The sequence below is a fragment of the Vicugna pacos genome, chromosome X (assembly GCF_048564905.1).
Source record: "Vicugna pacos chromosome X, VicPac4, whole genome shotgun sequence".
In the NCBI taxonomy this organism is placed as follows: Eukaryota; Metazoa; Chordata; class Mammalia; order Artiodactyla; family Camelidae; genus Vicugna; species Vicugna pacos.
In genome coordinates, this window is record NC_133023.1 from 54,586,666 (window position 1) to 54,610,564 (window position 23,899).

Below are 23,899 nucleotides of genomic sequence, written 5' to 3' on the forward strand. Positions count from 1 at the left end.
TTCAAAAATATCTCTTTAGCACCTGTCATGAATGCTGTACTGCATCACCCAGATTTCCTCTTCAGGACTGAAATATTTATTTCCAGGTTGTTCTTTAGGAATTATCTAGGCTGAAGAGAGCTACCTCATCCAAGGTTATGCCCCCATCTCAGGGCTGCTGGCATCCAATAACTAGTAAATACTGGGCTGTAAGACCTGACTGTCTCACTCTGAGGACAATTCTGAAGGGCTATCCCAGCTTCAGAGCATCGAATGGGGTAAGGCTGAGGCCTTGTGGTGACTTTATATCAGCCCAGCTTCCCATTACCGGGTCCTGCCTCCTTTCCTTTCCCTCATAGGTGTTGATTCTGAGAGCATCCCTTAATAAATTATCTGTACACTAACCTCTATCTTTAAAGTCTGTTTCCAGGGCAACCCAATCTGTGACAGCATCACATCCAACTAAGCCCCCTAAGCTCCCAGAAGTAGAGGCAGTTACTGTATTGTGCATCAAATTCGCCCAACAAAGCAATAAACTCTGTTGAAGCCACAAAAGACTACCTGGTATACATGAATTATTACTATGTCCATGTTTCATTTTCAGCTATTTAGTACAAAGTGTTTCCTGGTAAATTGCACTATGTTCAAAAGTTCTGTCTTATCAAAATTATCATTGGCATTACAAATAAATATGCTTTACTGTACACTATTACATATATGTCTCTACAACAGAAACACCACAAATAACCCTTTTAAAGCAACCTGCCCAATAAATTATCATCCATATTTTCAACATGGCACACAACATTTCTGGTTAGTTTGCATTTGAAACTTAAGAATACATTTTATACTTCACTCAATAGCCATGCTTTGTAAACCTGTCATCTGCAAAAGGATTTGACGCCTGGGCCATCGTTTCCCTTAATATATAATTATACAACTGCATTTCACAACAGGATAGCTTGTTTTACTCACTTTCCAAAATAAATGCGGTTGAAATTACAATCCTTTTCTTGAATTCAGTAAGTTTTCACCACATTGCTTTTCTGTATACTGGCCATAGTTTCTACTTTATTTCATTTCATAATCAACTATTAAGTTGTATTCATTTGACACAGACACACTTTGTTTGCATATTAAACACAGAGTCCTCTCTTTTTTAATTTCCATCACAAAGAAATTCTTTCTCATTTTCTTGAGAAAAAGAATTTCACTCTAGCTTTCATTCTCTCACTTTTGATAAAGTTGTGGCTGCTATAAACATTTATTTTCCTCTTACATTTTCTATAAGAATAATGACACAAAGAAGATGATAAATGACAACTTGACACACAGGATATGGGAGAAAATAAGGCACTGTGGGGAATATGTCAAACTGGAGAATACATGCCCCATATCTCAGGGTGACAACTGCTGGTTGCTCCAACTGATTATTGCTTAGTGGGAATATTGACCAACTGTCTCCAGATCTTTTTCAATTTTTCAGAAGTCAAAAATCCATATTTTTATATGAAATTGCTAAACGTTGCCAACTAATTGATGCAACACATCTCTGGTCATACCCAGCCTATGGTCCACTCATTTGCAAACTCTTTTCTATGTGACAAATTCCTTTAGAATGTAGTAGTGGGGGAAGAAGTTTGTCAGTCTTGAATTCTGGAAAATTCAGAATTTCTAGAAATTAAACAAGACATTTAAGCAACCAACGAATCAAGGAAAAATCACAAGAGAAATTGAAAAATACCCAGGAATGAATAGAAATGAAAACACAACATACCAAAACTTAAGAGATACAGAAAAACCAGGCTAAGGGGGAAATTTACATTACAACAAGAAAAGTCTCAAATCAACAACGAATTTTACAACTTAGGGAATTAGAAAGAGAAGAACTAAACTCAGTGCTAGCAGAAGGAAGGAATAATAAAATTAGAGGAGAAATAAATGAAATAGGAGTAGAAAAAACAACAGGAAATACTCAATGAAACTAAGAGTCGATTTTTTGAAATGACAAACAAAACTGACAAATTTTTAGCTAGATTAAGGAAAAAAGAGAGAAGACTCAAATAAATAAAATCATAAATGAAAGAGGCGATATTACAAATGATGCTACAGATGTTAAAAGGATTATGAGACTACTACAAAAATGTATACATTAACAAATTGGATAACTTAGAAGAAATGCATGAATTCCTAGAAATATATCATGTACTAATCTGAATCATGAAGAAGTAGAAAATCTGACAGACCTATAACTAGTAAAGAGATTGAAGCAGTAATCAATCCCCCCCCAGAAAAAACCTCCCAACACTGAAAAACCCAGGATCAGATGGCTTCACTCAAAAATCTTACCAAATACTTAAACAAGCCAGAAAGAGAAAGAAAAATACAATATGAGAATGCTTATATGTGGAATCTTAAAGAAAACAAAAAGAATATAAATACAAAACAGAAGCAGACTCATAGACATAGAATATAAACCTGTGGTTGCCAATGGGGCAGAGGGTGGGAAGGGATAGACTGGGAATTCAAAATTTGTAGATACTGAAAGGCATATGTAGAATAGATAAACAAGATTATACTGTATAGCCCAGGGAAATATATAAAAGATCTTGTGGTAGCTCACAGTGAAAAAATGTGTGACAATGAATATATGTATGTTTGCGTATAACTGAAAATTTGTGCTCTACACTGGAATTTGACACAACATTGTAAAATGACTATAACTCAATAAAAAATGTAAAAAAAAGAATTAATGCCAATTCTTCTTAAACTCTTGTAAAAAAACTGAAGAGGAAGGAACACTTCTATACTTATTTTATGAGGTCAGCGATACAAAAACATGATACATGATACAAAAACAGAAAGACACTACAAGAAAAGAAAACTATAGGCCAATATCACTGATGAATATAGATGCAAAAATACATGACAAAATACTAGCAAACCAAATTTAAGAATATATTAAAAAGATCATACACCAAGACCAAGTGGGATTTATTCCTAGGATGCAAGAATGGTTTAAAATATAAAAATCAGTAAATATTACATACCACATTAACAGAAAGAAGGATAAAAATCACATGATCATTTCAACAAATGCAGAAAAATCCTTTGAAAAATTCAACACCCTTCATAATAAAAACACTCAACCAGCTAAGAAAAGAAGAAAATGACCTCAACATAATAAAAGCCATATGTGAAAAATCCACAGCAAACCTCTTATTCAATGGTGAAAGACTGAAAGTTTTTTCTCTAAGATCAGGAACAAGGCAAGGATGCCTGCTTTAGCCACTTCTGTTAAACACAGTATTGGAAGTCCTAGCCAGAGAAACTAGGCAAGGAAAAGAAAAAAAGGCATCAAAATTGGAAGGAAAGAAAGAAAATTATCTTTGTTCATAGGTGATTATGATTTTATATGCAGAAAACCCTGAAGATTCCACAAAAAACCTTTTAAAACTAATAAATGAATTCAGCAAATCAGCAGGATACAAAGTCAACATGCAAAAATCAGTTGCATTTCTATACGTGGACAATAAACAATCTGAAAAGGAAATGAAGAAAATAATCGCATATATAATAGTATAAAAAATGCTTAGGAATTAACTTAACCAAGGAGGTGAAGGACTTGTACAATAAAATCCACAAGATATTTCAAAACAAAATTAGAGAAGACATAAATAAATAGAAAGACATTCCATGTTCATGGACTGGAAAACAAAATTGTTAAAATGCCAGCACTACCCAAAGTGATCTACAGATTTAATGCAATCCCTATCAAAATCTCAAAGATGTTTTTTGCAGAAATAGAAAAATTCATCTTGGTTTCATGACTGTATACATCTATCAAAATTCATCAAACTATACATCTGAAATATGTGTAGTTTACTATACAGGAACTATATACCACAATAAAGGTGTTAAAAATTAATCAAAAAAATTAGAAAATACATTTTTCTTTCACTAGAGATTCCCCTGGGTCCTTCAATAAAATAAAGATTAAAAGTGTTAAAAAAAAAAAAGAAAAATTCATCTTAAAAGTCATATGCAATCTCAAGGTCTCAAGGGACTCTAAATAGGCAAAACAATTCTGAACAAGAACAATGCTGGAGGACTCACATTACCTGATTTCAAAATTGATAAGAAGAACAATGTGGGACTGGCATAAAGACAGACATACAGAGCAATGGAACAGAATAGAGAACCCAGAAATAAATTCTCACATATATGGTCAAATGATTATTGACAAGGCTGCCAAGACCATTCAATGAGGGAAAAGACAGTCTTCTCAACAAATGATGCTGGGAAAATTGGATATTATATGCAAAAGAAAGATCTTGGACCTTTACCTTACATCATGTACAAAAATTAATTCAAATAGATCCATGACCTAAAACTATAAAAACCCTAGAAGAAAACATAGGGGAAAATCTTCATGACATTGGATTTGTTAATAATTTCTTAGATATGAGACCAAAAGAACAGGAACTAAAAGAAAAAACACACAAGTTGAATTTTATGAAAATTTTTAAATATTATATATCAGAAGGCATTGTCAATAGAGAAAAAGACAATCCACAGAATGGGAGAAATATTTGCAGATGATATATATGATAAGGGATTACTATCCAGAATATATAGAGAACTCCTAAAACTCAACAAAAACAAAAACAAAACAAAACAAAAAAATCCTGATTAAGAAATGGGCAGAGGACTTGAATAGACATTTCTCCAAAGAAGATATACAAATGGCCAAAAATGACATAAAAGATAGTTAATGTGACTAGTCATTAGGGAAATGCAAATCAAAACTACATGATACCACCACACACTCATTAGGGTGGTTACTATTTAAAAAACAAACAAACAAAACAACAAGAGTGAGTGAAGATGTGGAGAAACTGGAACTCTTGTATACTGTTGGTGGGAATGCAGTAAAAAAGTTCCTCAAAAAATTAAAAACAGAATTACCATATTATCCAGCAGTTCTATTTCTGGGCATATACTCAAAAGAACTGAAAATAAATAAATATTTTTGCACCCATGTTCATAGCCACATTATTCACAATAGCTAAAATGTGGAAGTTTTATCTTCCATCAGTGGATGAATGGATAAGCAAAATATGGTATATACATACAGAGGAATACTCTTAAGCCTTAAAAAGGAACAAAATTATTACATATGCTATAACGTGGATGAAGCTTGAGGACATTATGCTAAGTGAAATAAGTCAAGTCACAAAAAGACAAATACTGTATGATTCCACTTAAATGATGTACCCAGAGTAGTAAAATTCATAGAGGCAGAAAGTAGAATGGTGGTTGCCAAGGACTGGGAGATGGGGTTGCGGGGAACAGGAAGTTATTGTTTAATGGGTAAAGAGTTTCTGTTTTGCAAGATGAAAAGAGTTCTGGAGATGGATTGTGGTGATGTTTGCAGAATATGAATGAACTTAATACCACACTGAAGTATTCACTTAATGGTTAAGACAGCAAACTTTATGCTATATGTATTTTATCACAATTAAAAAAATCTTGAAAAAAGTTTTATTAGAACACAGCCATCACATTGATTTATGTATTGTTTATGGCTGCTTTTGCACTATAACAACCAAGTTGAGGAGTTGTGACAGGAACTATGTGTTCCACAAATCTAAAATATATACTATCTTGTCCTTAAGAAAAAGTTTGCCAGTCTGAATTAGATGAAGACAGGTGGTATGCCTATGAAATCTGAAGATGACATAAACTGGAGTAGTTAATATACTGTATGATAGAATCAAAGTTCACAAAAATCAGAACTGAAAAAATAGGCTGTAACAATCAGGTTGAAACATAATAGCTTATAAAGTATGTGTGAGATAATAGAAAATATATGTTGGTCTCTGCCCCGGTCCTCAGAACAGAGCTCCTAAAATCCTTGTAATTTCCTAAGTGATTAAAATACTAGGAGCATTCTTAAAATATCCATACTACCCAAAGAAATCTACAGATTTAGTGCAATTCCTATCAAAATACCTATAACATTTCTCACAGAACTAGAACAAAAAAAATCCTAAAATTTATATGGAACCACAAAAGACCACAAACAGCCAAAGCAATCTTGAGAGAAAAGAGCAAATCTGGAGGTATCATGCTCCCTGACTTTAGCCTATTTTACAAAGCTACAGTAATCAAAACAGTATGGTACTGGCACAAGCACAGACACATAGATCTATGCCACAGAATAGAGAGCCCAGAAATAAACACACGCATCTATGGTCAATTAACCTACAACAAATGAGGCAAGACTATACAATGGAGAAAAGACAGTCTATTCAACAATTGGTGCTAGGAAAACTGGACAGCTACATGTAAAAGGATGAAATTAGAACATTTTTCACACACTATACAAAAATAAACTCAAAATGGATTAAAGACCTAAATGTAAGACTGGAAACCATAAAACTCCTAGAAGAAAACATAGGCAGAACACTCTAACATAAATCATAGTAATACTTTTTTTCAATCTGTCTCCTAAGGCAAAGGAAACAAAGCAAAAATAAACAAATGGGACCCAATTAAGTAAACACTTTTGCATACCAAAGGAAACCACAGACAAAACAAAAAGACAGCCTACTGAATAGGAGAAAATATTTGCAAATGGACTGACCAATAAGTGGTGAATATCCAAAATATATAAACAGCTCATGCAACCCAGTATCAACAAAACAAGCAACCCAATTTTTTAAAGGGCAGAAAATCTAGAATAGACATTTTTCCAAAGAAGATGTTCAGATGGCCAATGGGCACACAAAAAGATGCTCAACATCACTAATCATCAGAAAAAATGCAAATCAAACCAGAATGAGCTATCACCTCACACCTGATACAATGGCTATCATCAAAACACAAATAACGAACGCTGGAGAGAATGTAAATTGGTACAACCACTATGGAAAACAGTATGGAGGTTTCTCAGAAAACTAATATGAGAACTACCATATGATCCAGCAATTCCACTCCTAGGTACATATCCAAAGAAAATAAAAACACTAATTTGAAAAGATACATGCACTCCAATGTTCATAGCAGCATTATTTACAATTGTCAGGATATGGAAACAACCCAAATGCCCATCAACAGATGAATGGATAAAGAAGATGTGGTGTGTACAGATAGATAGGTAGATAATATATAGAGAGAGAGATAATGGACTATTACTCGGCCATAAAAAGGAATGAAATCTTGCCATTTGCAACAATATGGATGGACCTAGAGGGTATTATGTGTAGTGAAACAGGTGAGACAAAGAAAGCCAAACACTTTATGTTATCATTTATACATGGAATTTAAAAACTAAAACAAATGAATGAATATAATAAAACAGAAACAGACTCACAGATACAGAGAACTAAGTAGTGGTTACCAGTGAGGAGAGGTAAGGGGGGAAGGGCAAATAGGGGTAGAGAATTAAGAGGTACAATCAACTATATAAAATAAATAAGCTACAAGGATAACCACAACATGGGGAATATAGTCAATATTTTATAGTAACTATAAATGAAGTACAACCTTTAAAAATTGTGAATTACTATATTGTACATCTGATACTAATATTATAAATCAACTATATTTCAAGTTAAAAATTTAAAAATTAAATAAATAGTGGTTCTCAGAACTGCCTGGAGAACTAATATGAAATACAGAGGTCCAGACTTATTGCAGTATGGCAGGGCCTGGCCTCTCTTATTTTTACCACATTCCATAGTGATTATTTTTTATAACAGCTCTACTGAGGTATAATTCACATAGCATACAATTCATCCATTTAGAGTATACAATTCAATGATTTTTAGTTTATTCACAGAGTTGTGAAACCATCACACAATCAATTTTAGAACATTTTCATCATGCCAAAAAGAGACCCCATACCCATTAGCAATCACTCCCCATTCTCCCAAGCTCTCGAAGCCCTAGGCAATCACTAATTTACTTTCTGTCTCTATAAATGCACCTATTCTGGAAATATATAAGTGGAATGATACAATATTTGGTCTTTGTGACTGACTTCTTTCACTTAGCATAATGTTTTTAAGGTTTACCCATGTTATAATATGTATCAGTACTCTGTTTCTTTTTATTGCCAAATAATATTTCATGATAGAAGAATAATATATTTTGTTTATCTATTTATTCATCAGTTGACAGACATTTTGATTGTTTCCACATTTGAGTATTAAAAATAATGCTGCTGTGAACATTCATATATATGTGTTTATAAGGACATATGTTTCCTCTTTAACTCAGAAGTGGAACTGTTGGATCATATGGTAACTCTATTTAACGTATTGAGGAACTAACAGGCTGTTTCCAAAGTGCCTTCATCATTTTACATTCCCACCAGCAGTGTATGGGTTACAATTTCTCCACATCTTTGTCAACATCTGTTATTATCTATCATTTTGATTATAGCCATCCTAGTGGGCATGAAGCGGTTTCTCATTGTGGTTGATTTGCATTTCCCTGATGGGTAATGATGTTGAACATATTTTCAAGTGCTTATTCTGCAGTAATTTTGATGAACACTGAAGTTTGAGAATCACTGAGAGGTCTGTAAGTACTTTAAAGTTCTTTTTGACATTAATGATCCCATGAAGATAGAGCCAGAGAGGTATGACACTTGCAGAAGTACACTAGCACATATCTTCCTGTTCCACATGACACTGGACTGCAGATTAACCTAGTCAATTCCTGCTTTATAAAACCCTATCTTATTCCTTTTTCATTTTATTTCTTTTTTAAACTTTTAAGATAAACTTTATAACTGACTTGACTATGGAATGTTTAAATCATTAAGCAAGCAGTTTCATCTTCTAATTAGACCAGCACATTGGCAAATACTGTGCTCTGTGAATATAGACGGAGATATATTTTATATATATACAAAATTCAATGTATATTAATGAAAACCTTAGAAAAGTATCAGTCTTTAGAGAAAAGAAAATCAATTCTCCTGTACCTTTCATGATCCACCAGCAGTTTAGCAATGTTCAGACAGAAGTCTAAAGACATGTCAAGATGTAGTATTTCCATGGCAGCTAACAAAAAGAAAAAATGAAATAATCATATGAGTTTCATTTTTGAGGAAGCTTAGATATCTTTAGCAATCTCTCTGTTCAAAATCTATGTTCTAAATGTTCGCCATATACCATGTCTTGCCTAACAATTTACCAGTCTTTTTACATAGTAATAATAACCAATGCTAGAGAGAATACAATGAAACAGGAACACTTCTATGGATGACAAAGTAACCTGGTACAATCCTTTTGAAAAGCAATTTGACAATACTACATGCTTAGCATATGCTAAGAACACAGTGGTTAAAAGCCTGGGATCTTAAGTCAGACAGATCTGTATTTGAAACCACTTGCAACTTGTATGGCCATAGGCAAGTTACTTAGTTTTTGTGCACCTTAGTTTTGGCATCTGTAAAATGGGGAATAAATCACTAATCTCAGGGTTATTGAGCTACATGAGATAACGTGTAAATTACATAGCAAAGCACCTAGCACTTAGTAAGCATTCAATAAATGACAGTTATTATTATTATTCCCTTTACTTCAGAAATTGTTCTTCTGAAGAGCCACCTGACATAAATGTGGATAAATGTTTATGAACAAAGATATTAAAAGTAATGTAGAGTATAATAACAATAAAAAGGAAATATACTCTGAGCATCCACTATAGGGCAGTGATAAACTACTATGTAACCATTAAAATTGTTAAGTATGAAATAAAACACAGAAAAAATGAATATGCACTAATATGAAAAATTGTTATAAGATTAGTAAGTAAAAAATTAGAAAACAAGGCTCTCTGTACTATATGGTCACAATTCTGTAAAACAAGCAAATTAAGATAGAAAAATACTGAAAATAAATAATCACATTTCTAAAAGTGATTGTGCTTAGATTAATTATTTATTCAATAAATAAGTAACAAGTGTAATTCTCTGTGCCAGGAACTGTACTTGGGGCAGGGAATCTAACAGTGGACAAAAACACACACAAATCCCTGTTGTCAAGGAGCTGGTATTCCAGTGAACGGTAGGACTATGGACATTTTTAGTATTTTCCAAAAATTACCTTAATGAGTATGTGCTACTCTTTCATAAAAAATTGTATATTTTTTAATTTCTACTTTTTCTACTATAAAAAAATACCAGTGAAGTTCTAATGCCAGCAGTTAGGTTGACCATTCTAAAAGTGATGTATTTTCACTAGCAAAGAAATGAACAGATTATAAAAAAGTAAGTTTCATCATATTCTTAATACAATGAAAAATAAGATAATTTTATTATTTTAAACTACAGAAAACTTAAGTTCATGGAAGTCTCCTAATTTGTTTTTTTTAACATTTTTTATTGATTTATAATCATTTTACAATGTTGTGTCAAATTCCAGTGTTCAGCACAATTCCTAATTTGTAATCTGACATTACAGCTTTATTACTCTATCATGAGTATCTAGATTGAGTTAAGTAAAAACAACCTGGAAATAAAGAATAATTTCACTTTAAACTCTGCTTCTTATCTACATTTTGATAAAAAAAAAAACTGTAATGGGGAATTCTAGTCCAAAATTAATCAACTTCAAACTAGGTGATTCCAATAATCTCCCTGGTCTCCCCATATTATATTACTTTGAGTAGGTTGATGTTCCTTTAATTGGTTATTTGGTTTGTTTATTCCTCTAGTGCGAAAAAAGTGGAGTTGTCTTTCTGGTTCCTATTATTTTTCAGCCTGTGTATACTGAGCTGATACTGTTACCAAGAGATGCAGAATCCTCTATACATTTCAACTTCAGAGGTCTTTTAGTTACTGCTTAAGATTCTAGTCACAGAAAGCTTCAGCAGTACTACATTGGCACTAAATTTAGAGTAATTTCCAAATTTGATTATTATCCTACATTATAAATTGTTATCATGTATTGGATAATCAGTTATTATAGTAACATATAATTTTATATAACAAAAATAATGCAGCTTTATAATGTAATTACATCTGTATACATTAAAAAAAAAGCAAAGCATGTACACATTTAAAAATTTAGAGTAAATTATTTTCATGACTAAACATACACGATATACTATTAAGGGGCCAGTGTGCAAAGAGAGATATTTGTCTCACTTAATTCATCTATACAGTAGAAATAACAACAATAATAACTACAATAATAGGTAACACTTATTGCACACTAACTATATGCATCAGGCATGGAGCCAAATACTTTACAATACTTTTTCTCATAGAAATCTCAAAACAACACAATGAGGTAGACATTATTATTATATTTCCTTTAAAGATGAAGAAACTGAAACACAGAAAACTTGAGTAACTTGCCAAATAACCCACAGCTGTACATCAGGATGTTTATGTTGTGATTTGTACATTCTAGTCCCTTGAGAATTTTGAAAAAATAAACAGCAGTGTTTATACAAAAAAACACAGCATTACAAAGGCTTTTTCTATCATTAGGTTATCTTTCTTTGTTGTGGCAGACAACTTCAGAATGGTTGGGCAGCTGTAATTCTCTGCTAGAATAACAGAAAACTGATAGCTTTTTATTCAGCTCTTTTTTACTACCTGTTTGCTACTATTCTCTCTTCTTTCTCTTTTTCTTCCTGGCTGACAATCTTCTCCCTTTCCTATGTGATCAATTTCCTTCTCAGTCACCATCAAATTATACCTATTGTTAGTACACTACGAAAGATCTTGTATTCAACAAATTGATGGTAATGTCAAAATGGTGTACTCTTCACACACAGAGATGTTACTTACCTTCAAGAAGTTCTTCATCAGCTGTTCTACCCTTCAAAAGGATTTTCACCTTTAAGAAAAGCCCAGCTGGATTTAAATGTTCCTATTTTAAACAAAGAAATCACAATGATATTAAAACTGTGGAATGTTAAAGACAATTTTCAAGTAATTGTTTTATTCAACCACAGTAAGATGACTCATGATCAAAGGAAATCAAAATTATAAAAGATCAAATCATAACATCCGGTATATCCCTGAGGATATTTTCTGATATTTTATTCAATCTAAATGAAACAGTACAAGAAAAAGAACATGTAAACATTTCCACTGAGTGGCAAGCATTTAACGGCAAGGTCAATACTTAAACTGCATGAATGTAAGGCCATATTCTTGTCTTGGTAAGCAAACCCTCAAATATCAATTAGACTTGTTTTCTTTGAGAGTTTAATAACAACTAAGGTCCTTTCAAACAATGGCTTAATGAAATAAAACACATATTGTCTTTCCTAAAGAATATGCCTATCATATATATTATTAATAACAATGTATTCTGAATGGTTTTCCCAAGTTCTTGTTAGCTAGCCCTAAAGCATCTATGATCTCTTGCCTGCTTCCACTTTTGCCTGACAGGGTACATCTTTAAACAGCTGGTTATGGTGGACAGTGCAGTCTATGTCCATAAAACAGAACTTTTCTCTCTACAACATCAAATAGTCTCTACATGATCATTGTACTCATTAGCTCCAAATTCTGCAAATAATTATTAGCTATCATGTGTAAGATGTCTTAAGGATGAAAAGCTAGGGAAAGTAAGCACTGGTATTAAAAGAGTTTGCAAATAAGGATGATATCAATACAAAGAATGAACTAAGATTGCAAATTTTAATTTACTGCATTACCACCCTTCCTAACAGGCAAGTTGGAATATATCTTGGGTTCAGTTCTCTTTTTACCTTCAGAGATGTACAAGTCTTCCAGATCTTGACAGGATGTTTTCCTTGAGTCTACTATACTCACACAAATTAACATTCTGTTTTTCTCTTTGATTTTATTAGCAAACAACTCCAGATAATGGACACTTTGCTTTCATTGTATCATCATCTATTCACTTCTGTAAACATTGCACGATAGTGTCCATCCTTACTGTCTCTTGAAACTACACTTTCAGAAGTCATGACAGTTAAATGCATCAGCTTTCTCCCTGTCATCAGTATCCTTGTCTTCTCTGTAACTTTTCTCACTGTTGTTTCTCACTCTTCTCTGTTAGATTTTTGTTTTATTTTTCTTTTTACCAGTTATTGGAAAACAGGATTCAGATACAACAAATTTTCAGGGCACGTACTGTGAATCTTATTTTGCATATGAGGAAATTGAGGCCTAGATGTAGTAACCATAGTCACACAACTGGTAACTGGTAGAGTTGAAATTTGAATTCAGATCTGACTTTAAAGGCCATAATTTTTCCACTGTAACAGCCTGCCTCCCTTAAATCTCTTTCTATCCTTGGCCTGTCTATTATTACACTGTTCAGTTCTCTTGCAAGCTCTAAAGATAACTACTCCATTTTTTTCAATGTGAAGTGTATCATACATATACACAATTATATAAAACATTTATGTATATTTTACAGAATGATAAAACAAACCCCCATGTCCTCAACACCTGGGTTAAGAAACAGAACACTACCACATTAGAGGCTTCCTATGTACCCTCAACCATTTGCAGCCTCCTCACATCCCCACGGAGGTAAACACCGTGACTTTTGCACAGTAATTCCTTTACTCTTCCTTATAGATACTCAATATATTGTTCCATTTTGCCTGCATTTGAACATAATTTTAACAGAATCATAATGTGTATGAATTCTTCCATGACTTGCTTCTTTCATTTAATATCATGATTTCAAGATCACTTATGTTGATATATGAAACTAATTTATTTGTTTTCACTGCTGTATAGTATGGTCCTCAGAGGATATTCTCTGCATCAACATCACCTGGAAAGTTGTTAGAAATGCAGACTCCACTCCAAACCTACTAAATCAGAAACTCTGGGGATAGGGAAAAAAAAAGTGTGTGTGTGTTTTGTTTTGGGAAACTATATAAAATCATTATTATTGATTTGCATATGAAAAATTTCCATTTCAATATAAATTCTAGTACATGTTTAGTAAGGTAATAAATAAGAAAACTGTTTTAATAATCACTCTAGTTAATACTTAGGCATACTAAAATTTGAGAATAGCAACTGTATAGTATTCAATTATATGGCTATATCACTATTTACTTACTCATTCTATTTTGGATATCTGAGTCAACCCAATTGCTATTATGAAAATTCCTGGCATCAGCCTTCTGTATAGTCTTCCTAGAATACAAATGCAAGAACTTTTTTCTACAGTATATACCTACGAATGAAGTTGTTGGGTATCTGAATATGGTTAAGTTCAACTTTATCGAGTAGTACAAACTATAATCCGTAGTAGCTATATCAAACACTCAAAAATTAGGAATAGAAGGGAACTTCCTGAACCTGACACAGGGCATCTATAAAAAAACTCGACAGTTAACACCATACTTAATGGTAAAATACTTAATTCTTTCCTTCTATGATCAGGAACAAGACAAGGATGTCTGCTTTGCCCCTTCTATTCAACATTTATAGTGGACATTCTTGGCAGAGCAATTAGAAAAGGAAAAGAGATAAAAGACAACCAGATTGGAAGGAAGAAGTAAAACTACCTCTATTTGCAGAGGACATGATATTGTACATAGAAAATCCTAAAGAATCCAGTAAAAACCTACTAAAGCCAAAAAATAAGTTCAGCAAGGTTGCAGTATCAACTTTTTAAAAATCAACTGTATTTCTATATACTAGCAATTAAAAATCCAAAAGTGAAGTTAAGAAAATAATTCCATTTGTAATAGCATCAAAAAGAATAAAATACATAATAATAAATTTAACAAAATAAGGGCAAGACTTCTATACTGAAAACTATAAAACACTGTTGAAAGAAATTAAAGAAGGTCTAAATAAATAAAAATGCATCCTATGTTCCTGGATTGGAAGACTTAATATTGTTAAGACAGCAATACCCCCCTCAACTGATCTATAGATTCAATGCAACCAAATTCCTAGCTGTCTTCTTTGCAGAAATTGACAAGCAGATCCCATAATTCATATGAAAGTGCAAGGAATGCCAAAACAATCTTGAAAAAGAATAAATCTTAAAATAGAAAAATAGGACTCATACTTCCCATTCCAAAGTGGTATACCACTTTACGCTGACATCAGTTGTGGATGAGAATTCCCAGTGTTGCACATCCCTGTCAATACTTGGAATTGCCAGGCTTGTAAGTTTTTGCCAATCTGGTAGGTATTTTACTTGCTTTAAGGTGTTCCTTTTACCCTCCCAGCCCTTTACTGTGAGTTTTTCCTAAGGTTCAGCTCCTCTAAAACTAAATACTCCTTTTCCTACACTCTGTCCTTCAGGAATTGTCCCCATATTCCAGGTTTCAAATATCATCTCTTAACAGCAAAGGAAACCATAAACAAAACAAAAAGACAGCCTATGGAATGGGAGAAAATATTTGCAAATAATGCAACCAACAAGGGCTTAATTTCCAAAATACACAAACAGCTCATATAGCTCAATATCAAAAAACAAACAACCCAGTAAAAAATGGGCAGAAGACCTAAATAGACATTTCTCCAAAGGAGACATACAAATGGCCAACAGGCATATGAAAAGTTATTCAACATCACTAATTATTAGAGAAATACAGATCAAAACTACAATGATGTATCACCTCACACCAGTGAGATCTGCCATCATCAAAAAGTCTACAAATAATAAATGCTGGAGAAGGTGTGGAGAAAAGGGAATCCTTCTATACTAGGATGGTGTAGTGGGGGAATGTACTGGTGAGAATGTAAACTGGTGCAGTCACTATGGAGAACAGCATGGAGCCTTATTTAAAAAACTAAAAATATACCTACCATACGATTCAGCAATCCCACCCCTGGACATATATCTGGAAAACACAAAAACTCTAATTTGAAAAGATATATGCATCCCAATGTTCACAGCAGTACTATTTACAATAGCCAAGACATGGAAGCAACCTAAATGTTCACTGACAGATAAATGGATAAAGAAGATACGGGGTGTGTGTGTGTGTACACATATAAACACAGTGGAATATTACTCAGCCATAAAAAAGAATGAAATAATGCCATTTGCAGCAACATGGATGGACTTAGAGATTATCATATTGAGTGAAGTAAGTCACCGAAAGACAAATGTCATATGACATCACTTATATGTGGAATTTAAAAAATGATACAAATGAACTTATTTACAAAACAGAAACAGACTCACAGACAGAAAACAAAATTAGTTACTAAAGGGGAGAGGGGTGGGGAGGGATAAATTTGGAATTTGGGATTAACAGACACACACTACTACATATAATACAGATAAACAACAAGGATCTACTGTATAGCACAGGGAATTATATTCAATATCTTATAATAACCTATAATAGAAAAGAATCTGAAAAAGAATATATACACATACACACATAACTGAATCACTTTGCTATAGACCTGAAACACTGTAAATCAACTACACTTCAACAAAAAAAATGTGGAAGTATGAAAAAAATTTTGCACAGCATAAAAAAATCATTTCTTAGGTTAAAAAAATCTACTGCAAGACATTTCTTTGGGTAGCAGCTTAATTAGCTATAATTCACATACCATACAGTTCACCCATTTAAAGTACACAACTCAGTGGTTTTTAGGATATACACAAAGTTGTTTATCAGTTTTAGAACATTCTCATCACCACAAAGAGAAACTTGTACCCTTTAGGAGTCATTCTGTATTCCCCCAACCACTGTCACCTTGCCCTAGACCCCAAAGCAAACACTATTCTACTTTATGTCTCTATATATTTGCCTATATATCCGGACATTTCATATAAGTGGAATGATACAATATGTATTCTTTTGTGGCTGGCTTACTTCACTGGCATGTTTTCAAGGTTCATTTAATGTTGTAGTATGTATCAGTACTTCATTTTTACAGCTGAATAATATTCTATTCACTGGATATACCACATTTTGTTTAGCTGTTCATCAGTTGAACATTTTGGCTGTTTCCATCTTTTGGCTATTGCAAACAGTGGTGTTATAAATACCATGCATGAGTTTTTATGTGGACACATGTTTTCAATCTCTTAAGTATAATAGGAGTGGAATTGCTGGGTCTCATGGTAACTTTACATGTAACTTTTGAGGAACAGCCAAACTGTTTTCTAAAGTGGTTGTACCATTTAACATTCCTGCCAACAGTGTATAAAGGTTCTAATTACTCCAACTTCACATCAATAAATTCTTCAGTCCATTTAAAAAATTATAGTCATCTTAGTGGGTGTGTAGTGGTTCCTCACTGTGCTTCTGATTTGCATTTATCTGATAATTAATGATGTTGAGCATCTTTCCATGTGCTTATTATCAGCCAATGGTATATCTTCTTTGGAGAAATGTCTATTTAAATCCTGTGATCATTTTTAATTGGGTTATTTGTCTTCTTACTATTGAGTAGTAAAGGTTTTTAAAAAATATATCCTAGATACCAGACGCTTATCAAATATATAATTTGCAAATATTTTCTCCCACTCTTTTGGGAGGATCTCATGGGTTGTATTTTCACTTCTTGATGGTTTCATTTGAAGCAAAATTTTTAATTTTAATGAAGCCCAATAGCATCTAATTTTCCTTTTTCGCTTGTATCCCATTTAAGCAACCAAGACTTCTTCAATTTCACTGTACCAATAAATTTTCAAAAACAACCTTGTGGAACAACATAAGTTTACCAAATTTTAATTTCCCTTCAAAAAACGATTTTTTAAAATACTACTATCAGTTCCAGTTCCATCCAAGATGGAGCATGACAACTATAACCTATATCCTCCACTAATTATAACTAAAAACCCTGAAAAAGATCTACAAAGCAACAACATGAGGACTCTGAAAAGTAAACAAAAGCAGAAAGAGTCATCAAAACAAGCAGCAGCAAATTGTCTGGGAGTGGTGAGTAGCTTGGGTTTTTTTTTAAATCTTTTATCTAGTGCTATAGGAAGTTTGTTTGTCTTCTTGCAAATCCCCAAATAAGGCCAAAAAGAAATGTCTGTCTGGATGATTTTTCTTTTTTTTGGTCTGGAGAATTTTTTTAACAGGCTCTGCCTTCACAGATATGGAGTTTAAATTTATACTACTCATGTTGTCCAAGAACTGTAAAGCTGAAAAATCAAAATAAAAGTAGCCAAAAGAGTGATATCTCTTAGACATCTGGATAAAGCAAATAGATGTAATGCCATGCCCTCAATCCAGGTTGGAGAGGATTCTAAAATATTAACACTCACTAAAGATAAATTAACAATCTCAAATTACAAAGCATTGGAGGAAATATTTCATACTGAGCAAGAGTTAGGGGTACTATTAACATCAGGATCAAACTGTTTCCAAGTATAAGAATACCTCACTGTATTGTGCTTCACTTTATAGTGCTTCAGACATTGTGTTTTTTACAAATTGAAGGTTTGTGGTAACTCTGAGTTGAGCAACTTTATTGGTGCCATTTTTCCAACAGCATTTGCTCAGTTTGTGTCTCTGTGTCACATTTTGGTAATTCTCCCAATAGCTCAATTTATTATCATTGTTATTATATTTGTTATGGTCTGTGATCAGTGATCTTTGATGTTACTATTGTAATTATTTTGGAGTGCCATGAACTGCACCCATATTAGACAGTGAACTTAAACAATAAATGTTGTATGTGTTCTGACTGCTCCACCAACTAGCCATCCCCCCAACCCATCTCTCTCCCTTTTCTTGGGCCTTCCTATTCCCTGAGACACAATAATATTGATATTAGGCCAATTAATAACTCTACAACGGCCTCTAAGTGTTCAAATGAAGAACACTTTCAAAAGTGTTCAAAAAGAGTTTTAAAACTTCTTTCAAAAGAAGAGTTGCATGTCTCTCACTTTAAATCAAAATCAAGAAATGATTAATCTTAATGAGGAAGGCATGCCGAAAGCCAAGATAAGCTAAAGGCTAGGCCTTCTGCACCAAACAGCCAAGTTGTAAATGCAAAGAAGTTCTTAAAGGAAATTAAAAGTGCTACTCCAGTGAACACATGAATGATAAGAAAGCAAAACAGCCTTATTATTGATACAGAAAGTTTTAGTGGTCTGGATAGAAGATGAAACCAGCACAAGATTCCCTTAAGCCAAAGCCTAACCCAGAGCAAGGCCCCAACTCTCTTCAACTCTGTGAAGGCTGAAAGAGGTGAGGAAGCTGCAGAAGAAAAGTTCAAAGCTAACAGAGGTTGGTTCATGAGGTTTAAGGAGAGAAGCCATCTCTTTAACATAAGAGTGTAAGGTGAAGCAGCCAGTGCTGATGTAACAGCTGCAGCAAGTTTTCCAGAAGATCTAGCCAAGATAATTAATCAAGGTGACTATAGTAAACAACAGATTTTAAATGTAGACAAAACAGCTTTCTAATGGAATAAGATGCTATCTAGGACTTTCACAGCTAGAGAGATGAGTAGCTTCAAAGCTTCAAAGGACAGGCTGACTCTCCAGGTAAAGGGCTAATATACCTGGTGATTTTAAATTGACGCCAAGGTTCATTTACCATCCCTAAAATCCTAGGGCCGTTAAGAATTATGCTAAATCTACTCTTCCTATTCTCTATAAATGGAACAACAAAGCCTGGATAACAGCACATCTGTTTATAACATGGTCTACCGTATATTTTAAACCCACTGTTGAGGCCTACTACTCAGAAAAAAAGAGTCAAAACATTACTGCTCATTGACAAGGCGTCTGGTCACCCAAGAACTCTGATGGAGATGTACAAGATTAATATTGTTTTCATGCCTGCTAACACAACATCCATTCTGCAGCCTATGGATCAAGGAACAATTTCAACTCCTAAGTCTTACTATTTAAGAAACATATTTTGTTTCATTAACACTATAGCTGCCACAGATAGTGATTCCTCTGATGGATCTGGGCAAAGTAAATTGAAAATCTTTTGGAAAGGATTCACCATTCTAGATGCCATTATGAACACTTGTAATTCACGGGGAAAGGTCAAAATATCAACATTAACACGGGTTTGAAAGAAGTTGATTCCAACCTTCATGGGTGACTTTAATGGGTTCAAGACATCAGTGGAGGAAGTAACTGAAGATGTGGTGGAAATAGCAAGAAAACTAGTTAGAAGTAGAGCCTGAAGATGGAACTGAATGGCTGCAATCTCATGTTGAAACTTTAATGAATGAGGAGTTTCTTCTTAACGATGAGCAAACAAAGTGGTTTCCTAAGATGGTGAAGATGCTGTGAAGACTGCTGAAATGACAACAAAGGATTTAGAATATTAAACGTAGTTAATAAAGCAGCAGCAGGGTTTGAAAGGTTTGCCTCTAGTTTCGAAAGAAGTTTTACTATGGGTAAAATGCTATCAAAAAAGCACTGAATACTAAAAAGAAATCATTCATGAAAGGAAGAGTCAATTGATGTGACAAATTTCTTTATTGTCTGTTTTAAGAAATTACCACAGCCACCCCAACCTTCAGCAACCACCACCCTGATCAGCAGCCATCAACATCAAAGTAAGACATTCCACAAGCAAAAAGATTACAACTCACTGAAGTCTCAGACAATGGTTAGCATTTTTTAGCAACAAAGAATTTTAAATTAAGGTATTTATATTTTTTAGACATAACACTATAATACACTTAATAGGCTACAGTATAGTGTAAACATAACTTTCATATGCACTGGGAAACCAAAAAATTCATGTGACTCACATCATTGTGATATTCACTTTATTGTGGTGGTCTGGAACTAACTTGCACTATCTCTGAGGTATACCTATAACTTGTCTGCATCCCATAATAAAGCTCAACAACATCTATGTTTTATAAAAATATCTAGCCCCCAACAACGTAAAACTCACATCTGGCATCCAATGAAAGACTATGAGGACTGCAAAGAGGCAGGAAAACATGATCCATAATGAGGAGATAATCCATTGTGACTGACCAAAAAATGACACAGACATTAGAAATAGCAAAGAAGGATATTAAAAGAGTAAGTATAACTTTATTTCATATGCTCAAAAAATTAAACAGAGGAGACCTGAAAGATGTAAAAATAATCCAAATCAAACTTCTAGAAACAAAAATTACAAAATCTGAGAGAAAAATTATACGAGATGATATCAATCCACTCATACTGCTATAGCAAAAATTGTATAAACTGAGTGGCTTATAAACAACAAACATTTATTTCTCACAGTTCTGGAGGCTGGGAGGTCCAAAGTCATGGCATGAGCAGATTCAGTAAGAGTCCACTTCCTCATAAATGGCTGCCTCTCACTGTAACCTCACATGGCAAAAGGTGTGAGGGAGCTCTCTCTCTCAGGCATCCTATGCAAGGGCACTAATCCCAATCATCAGGACTCTGCCTTCATGATGTAATCACCCCAAAGGCTCTACCTCCTAATATCATCATCTTGGTGATTACGATTTAAATGTATGAATTAGGGGTAGACACAAATATTCAGCTTATAGCAGAAGAGATTAACAGAAGATTAGATATTGCAGAATAAAAATTAATGAACTTAAAGGCATAGCAATACAAAACAGTCCAAAATGAAACACAAAAGAGAAAATCTTTTAAAATGTAAACAGCATGAATGGACTGTGAGGCAACTTCAAACTGCCTAATACATAAGTAATTAGAGTCCTGGAGGTCAAGCAGAATAAAAAATTTGAAAAAATACTGGAACTTTCCAAACATAATGATCCCAGAGATCCAAGAAGCTCAAAGAGCCCCAAGCACAAGAAACAAAGAAAATTACTTCAAAGTACATCATCAACAAATTGCTCAAAACCAATGATAAGCAGAAAATAAACTTAGCCAGAGAAAAAAGGACATGTTACATAAAGAAGAACAAAAATAAGGATTGCATCATATTTCTCATCAGAAACAATGCAACAGGAAAACTGTAGAGAACATCTTTAAATTCTCAGAGAAAAAAAGCTCTCCATTTCAAATTCTACACCCATGAAAAATATCATTCAAAAACAAATGGTATACCTTACACCCATTAGGATGTCTACTATCAAAAAATAATAGTAATAACAAGTGTTTGCAAGGATGTGGAGAAACTGAAACCCTTGTGTACGGTTGGAGGAAATGTAAAATAATGCAATTGCTGTGGAAAACAGTATGGTGGGTCCTCAAAAAAATTAAAAATAGAATTGTCATATGATTCAGCAGTTCCACTTCTGAATTTATATCCCCCCCAAAATGAAATCAGGAAACCAAATAGCTATTTATAAACCCACATTCACAGAAGCATTATTCACAATAGCCAAACGTGAAAACAACCCATGTGTGCATCAAAAAGTGAACAGATAAACAAAATGCAGTATATACATACATTGGAATATTATTCAGTCTTAAAGGAAATTCTGACACAAGTTATAACACAGATGAACCTTGAGGACATTATGCTATGTGAAATATGCCAGTCACAAAAAAACAAATACTATTTTATTTCATTTGTATAAGATACCTAGATTAGTCAAATTCATAGATACTGAAAGTTGAATGATGATTTCCAAGAACTGGAGGAGAGAGGAATAGGGAGTTATTATTTAATGGCACAAAGTTTACATTTTGCAAGATGAAGAATCCTGGAGAAGGATGGTGGTGATGGTTGCACAATATGAACATACTCAATGCCACTAAACTGTATACTTAAAATAGTTATGATAGTAAATCCTATGAGATAATGAACTTCTTATTGTTATGAAAAATTTAACAATAAGAAAAGAGGAATGGCTATACTAACATCAGATAAACTAGACTATAGAGGAAAAAAACTACCAGGAACAGAGGACATTATAGAATGATGAAAGGCTCAATCTACCATGAAGAAATAGTAACTCTAAATACATCTGCAATAAACAAAAGAGCTGTAAATATCTGAAGTAAAAATTTATAGAAATAAAAGGGGAAATAAGCATATCCACAAGTAGAGTTGGGGACATCAACATCCCTACTCAAAAATTTATAGAAAAACTAGACAAAAACTCAGCAAAGATACAAAAGAAGTAAATATCATCAATTAAAAGGATCTATAGTTGACCCTTGAACAACACAGGTTTGAATTGTGCAGGTCCACTTATATGCAGAATTTTTCCAATAAATACTACAGTACTACATGATCTGTGGATATGGAACCATGGATATGAGGGGTCCACTATAAAGTTATATGTGTATTATCAATTGTGCAGGGTGTCATCAACCCTAACCCCCAGTGTCAACAGTAATTGTCACTTATACAACACTCCACCCAAAAAGAGCTGAATACACATTTCAAGTGTCCACAGAACATTTACCAATATATACTATATCATGGGCCATAAAACAAACCCTGTTAGGGAGATGAAAAGTCAGTCTACAGACAGGGAGAAAATATTTGCAATCCACATATGTGACAAACAACACTTATTTAGAATGTACAAAGAACTCAAACTCAACAGTAAAAGGTCAACAATCCAATCATGAAATGGACAAGAATTATGAAGAGACATTTCACCAAAGAGAAGCACATGCAAAGGTGTTCAACATCATTAGCCACTAGGAAAGTATGAATTAAAACCACTACATACTTATTAGAACAGCTAAAATATAAAAACAGGGATAATAATAAACATCAGCAAGAATGCAAAGAAACTAGAACTCTCATACATTGTCGGTGGGAATGCAAAATGGTACAGCCACTCTGGTAAACAGTTTGGCAAATTTCCTAAAAACTAAATAGTCCAACAATTGTACACCTAGGCATTTATCTCAGGAAAATGAAAACTTACATCTACACAAAAACCCTATACATAAATATTCATAGCAGCTTTATTTGTAATAGCCAAACCCTGAAAATGACCAATATTTCCTTTAATAGGTGAATAGTTAAACAAACCATCCATACCATGCACCACTCATCAATGAAAGAAACCAATTATTCATACACA

General features: G+C 33.4%; 1 protein-coding gene across 1 annotated transcript in view; it reads right to left on the minus strand.

Moving 5' to 3' along the window:
* Positions 1–23,899, minus strand: part of TEX11 (testis expressed 11) — a 296,261-nt gene that overhangs the window by 157,951 nt on the left and 114,411 nt on the right. Inside the window, exons 12-13 of the mRNA XM_072956668.1 lie at positions 11,798–11,879; positions 8,978–9,056 (exon numbers count right to left, since the gene is read on the minus strand). Coding sequence (XP_072812769.1) covers positions 8,978–9,056; positions 11,798–11,879 — 161 coding nt within the window. The remainder of the gene's footprint in view (positions 1–8,977; positions 9,057–11,797; positions 11,880–23,899) is intronic.